General features: G+C 45.9%; 1 protein-coding gene across 4 annotated transcripts in view; it reads left to right on the top strand.

The window, feature by feature from the left end:
* The window catches only part of PEX6 (peroxisomal biogenesis factor 6), an 18152-nt gene that overhangs the window by 1928 nt on the left and 11256 nt on the right, over positions 1-4968 (top strand). For all 4 annotated transcript variants that reach the window (XM_023512776.1, XM_003789199.3, XM_023512775.1 and 1 more), the window contains exons 2-3: positions 1845-2008; positions 2418-2501. In XM_023512776.1, the coding sequence (XP_023368544.1) occupies positions 1845-2008; positions 2418-2501 (248 nt within the window). The remainder of the gene's footprint in view (positions 1-1844; positions 2009-2417; positions 2502-4968) is intronic.

The raw sequence follows: 4968 nt of genomic DNA, 5'->3' as shown, positions 1-4968 counted from the left end.
TGTCGCCCTTGGTAGAGTGCGGTGACATCACAGCTCACAGCAACCTCCGGCTCCTGGGCTTAGGCGATTCTCCTGTCTCAGCCACCTGAGTAGCTGGGACTACAGGCGCCCGCCACAACGCCCAGCTATTTTTTTGATGCAGTTTGGCCAGGGCCGGGTTTGAACCCTCCACCCTTGGTATATGGAGCCTGCACCCTACTCACTGAGCCACATGCGCCACCCCCTGCAGCCTGGTGTTTTATTTTAATACTTTTATTAAATACATCCCAGAGAAAGTTTTGTTTTCTGCCTTTACTTGAAGAAGACAGTTGCATCTGGGGGTCACAAATACAGTATGATGTTTATAGGCTGGTACTGTACAATTAAATATAAAGTAATTAAAACTAAATAGAGTAAAAAGTTCACTTCTTCAGTTGCTTTAGCCACATTTGGTGGGGGTGAGGGGATCATCCTCCTAAGTAGCTGGGACTATACATGCATACCCACACACCTAGCTAATTATTTTTTTTTAAACAGAGTCATACTTTGTCGTCCTTGGTAGAGTGCCATGACATCATAGCTCATAGCAGCCTCAAACTCTTGGGCTCAAGTAATCCTCTTGCCTCAGGTTTTCATTTTTAGTAGAAATGAGGTTTCAGGATGGCAGTGCCCCATATACTGAGGGTGGCAGGTTTGAACCTGGCCCCAGTGAAACTGCAACAAAAAAATAGCTGGCATTCTGGCAGGCACCTGTAGTCCCAGCTACTTGGGAGGCTGAAGCAAGAGAATTGCCTAAGCCCAGGAGTTGGAGGTTGCTGTGAGCTGTGACACTAATAAAGTGAGACTCTGTCTCTTAAAAAAAAGGAAATGGGGTCTCATCTTGCTCATGCTGGTCTCAAAACTCTTGAGCTCAAGCAATCCATCCACCTCCCAGAGTGCTGGGATTACAGGTATGAGCCACCACACTCAGCCACACACTTGGCTAATTAAAAAAATATATATATATTTATTTTTTTTGAGACAGAGTGTCATTTTGTCACCCTTAGTAGATTGCCATGGAGTCACAGCTCACAGCAACATCAAACTCTTGGGCTCAAGTAATTCTCTTGCCTCAGCTTTCAGGGTAGCTGGGACTACAGGTGCCTACCACAACATCTGGCTCTTTTTAGAGACAGGGTCTCACTCTTGCTCAGGCTGGTTTCGAACCTGTGAGCTTAGGCAATCCACCCGCCTTGGCCTCCCAAAGTGAGGGAGGTGTGAGCCACTGCACCCAACCTAAAAAAAAAAGCTTTTTTTAAGAGATGCAGTGTTGCTGTATTGCCTACAGTGGTCTCAAACTCCTGGCCTCAAGAAGGACTAAAGTGCTGTGATTATAGATGTGAGCCATGGTGCCTGGCCACTTGTAGCCACATTTTAAGTGCTCAGAGGCCACATGTAGGTATAGAATATTTCCATCATTGTAGAAGGTGCTATTGGACAATGCTGGAGTAGCCAATTAATATTATGGGATGTCAGGAACTCTTTCAGCTTCAGTGAGATCATGTCCTTTTCCCACAGTCACTTAATGTTGATCTTATGGCATGCCTGGTATCACGCAAAGGATTTGTGGGAATGAATTTCTTTACCATTTCACTGGCTCTAGAATCAAGAAAGGAGATAGCATCTCTTCTTGCTACCTGTTAAAGGGAAAAGTTTGTTTTCTAGGGAAGATAGAAGTATTCACCTTTGCTACCTCAGGCCCTGCCTCCCCCAAGCCTTGTGATTAGGGGAAGGATAGAGGATGAAAGTAGATAAATTGGCTGCTAAGAGAGCAGAGCCTGCATCTGTAGGAACAGTTTATAAAGTGGTGCTTATTTCTCTAATAGAGGTACTTGGAAGGCTCCATTGCCCCTGAAGACAAAGGAAGCTGCTCACTGCTGCCTGGGCCTCCGTTTGCCAGAGAGTTACACATTGAAATTGTGTCTTCTCCCCACTACAGCACTAATGGAAATTATGATCATGTTCTTTACCGGCACTTTCAGACACCCAGGTTAGCTACTTACCCTTTGAAAGAGAATTACATCTCATCCTTACCACTCTCCTCTCCCATGCCTTAGATCATGGTCACCAGAGCTTCTGGTTATAGGAAGCCACATTTTAGGCAAATTATAGGTAGGAACCTCTCAATGTGTCAAGCAGACCACAGAAGAGAAATCTAAACAATTTGGGCACTCTGAACAAAAACCTGTTTGATTTAAGAGGCTTCCAAAAGAACCAGGATCTTGCTCTGCCCCTCTCTGGTATCTGATCCCCAAGTCTTTCCACTATTTCCTCCAGTCCATCCTAGGTCTGATGTGTTCCCTAGAGAATTGCTTGGGACCTCTGGGGGGCAGGGGGCAGATGTGCACATTGCTCTTAACTCCCATTGTGAGCTGACCAGGGCTACTGCTGTGTTACAGGTTAGTCCAGGAAGGGGATGTTCTGTGTGTGCCAACAGTTGGGCAAGTAGAGCTCCTGGAAGGAAGTCCAGAGAAACTGCCCAGGTATGCAGCTGTCTTCTGTCCTACAGCTGGGATTGGTAACCTGGGTGCAGGAATTCTACGATTCCTTGCTCCCAACTTGTATGTTTTGTGTTTAATATTTTGTCATATATGTTTTTTTGGAGGGTAGGTCCATCCCTTCAGTTTCCCAAACACGTATGAGAAAAGGATTAAGAACCACTGACTGCTAGCTTTGGGAGGTGTTTATCTTCAAACTCATCAGTGGTCCTAAGTAAAGTAAAACACGAAGTCCTTCCTTTCCATTGTTAGCCATGGTGTTGTTGAGCCAGGACACATACCAACCATATCTCAATGTAAAGAAACACAAAGTTTAATTTCTGGCCTAAGTGGTGAAGTATGCACAAGCTGCTTATCAATCCTATCTCTGAAAACAGGGAAGAGAGAAGGGTTGCTGCTGTCCTCGAGAGGCCTACTCTCTTTCATATCCTCAACAGAGAATGAGGAATAGAGTATTACCTGAGCCAAGAACTCAAAACTAGGAGTCCAGCTTTTCTCCTCCTGTTGACTCTGACCAGAGAGGTTCCGTGTAAAATGGTGAGACAAATAATTAAGAGACTTCTTTGACCTATGTGGATAGACGAGGGACTTCCCTGTAGCCCATGCAGAGCCTCTATTCTGGGCTGATTTCCTGTAGTGCTTCATCCAAAAGAGAGCACAACTAGTAGAAGCACTAACCCAACTTAAAGAGCCTTCATGTTCAAGGTCTCTGGCCTGGCCAGCCTGGGTCCTCTGCCAGGAGAGAGATGCCTTATCTGGTGCCTGATTTATCCTTGATCAATATCCAGAGCTTGGACAGTGCTCAGTCCCCCAATATCAGGGCAATGGTGTCCAGATGAAGAGCCTAGTAGTGAGTGCCCTTTATACCCCATTTAGGCTCCATGGCACGTTTTTTGAGGTTTGTCAGATTAAGTCTAGGACTGGCCCTTATCAGTTACTTACTATCTCCATCGCCCTTCTCAAATTTGGCAAATGCCCACGAACTAGATTTCTGTAGGAATATTGCAGAATGCCCATCCTTTGAACTTTCAAAGGAAAACAGGTAAGTTGCCTCCCCACCCCCTGAGAGACTAGCAAGCCAGTTCTGTTTCTAAACCTCTGCTGTCCCAACCCTGTAGAACCTGCCTTCCTCTTGAGCACTGAGCATGTGGTTTTTCCCCCTCAGCAAGTCCCAAGGAAAGCAGAGTAGGGATAGGGTCCAAGGTGAAGTAGAGAGGAGGGCTTTAGGCCACCCTGGGAAGCCCTGCAAAGGTTCCTATGATTATGATCCCTGGAAAGGAATTTTGCTATTGGTGGTGTAGACTTCAGCTTTCCCCCTTCTCCACTTCCCAAAACCAGGCTGCACAGGAGCCAACTCCACTGTCACCCATCTGGCTCTCTGGAACACAACCCAGTGTTGCTCAGCAGTGTCCTGATAGGTTCCAGAGCTCTGGTCCTTTATTCACTGAGGTGGTCAAACCACGCTCTGCCAAAGAAAGTGTTCTCACCCTGACCCTCACTGTGCTGTCCCTTATCTCAGTCCTGTGCAGTGAGTGCTATACACACTGATTCCAAGTGTCCAACTTGATTGAAATTCTTTGTTATGGACCCATACATTGATTAAATTACTGTAAGATACAGTTTTCCTTATGTTCTACTTTTTACCATAATTACTACCAACTATAATACAAGAGTTTCATAATACTAACCTGGTATGCCTCCCCCCACTTTGAGGTACTCCCACACCTCTTTGCTGCCACAGAGAGTAGATTTTTTTTTTTTTTTTTTTTTTTGAGACAGCCTCAAGCTGCCATCCTGGGTAGAGTGTTGTGGCATCACTGCTCACAGTAATCTCCGACTCCTGGGTTTTAAGCGATTCTCTTGCCTTAGCCTCCCAAATAGCTGGGACCACAGGTCCCCACCACAACGCCTGGCTATATTTTGGTTATAGTGGTCATTGTTGTTTGGCAGGCCCAGGCTGGATTTGAGCCCACCAGCTCTGGTATATGTGGCTGGCACGTTGGCTGCTTGAGCTACATGTGTAGAGCCTAGGGAACAGCTTTTAAGGAAAAGGATTTGTACTCTGATTAGACCTTAAAGAGGCCCAGATTATACTCTGGCTTTGTCATTGTTTACTACCCCAGAATTAAAGAGGGGAGTAATTCACTTCTTTTTCTGGAAAATTGTGTTAGCAACTGTTACCAATGCTATTCCTGTTAGTAGGTCGAATAACCCCAACTCACTGTGACACTAGCCAATGACTACACAGCCATGGTTAAGCATTAGAATTGCTGGGGGAGCTTTTGGAAAATAGAGATGCCTAAGCCCCACTCCACACCTATTGGAGCGGAATAGGGGTGAGGCTGAGGCCTGGGAAGTCTTCCCCTTGCCCCATGAAGGAAAAACATTAATTTAAAAAATTGAGGCTCGGCACCTATAGCTCAACCGGCTAAGGCGCCAGCCACGTACACCT

The sequence above is a fragment of the Otolemur garnettii genome, unplaced genomic scaffold (genome assembly GCF_000181295.1).
Source record: "Otolemur garnettii isolate 467f Iridium unplaced genomic scaffold, OtoGar3 scaffold00031, whole genome shotgun sequence".
NCBI classification, from domain to species: Eukaryota; Metazoa; Chordata; class Mammalia; order Primates; family Galagidae; genus Otolemur; species Otolemur garnettii.
Note: the sequence above shows the minus strand (reverse complement) of the source record. Positions and strands in the feature narration are given on the sequence as shown.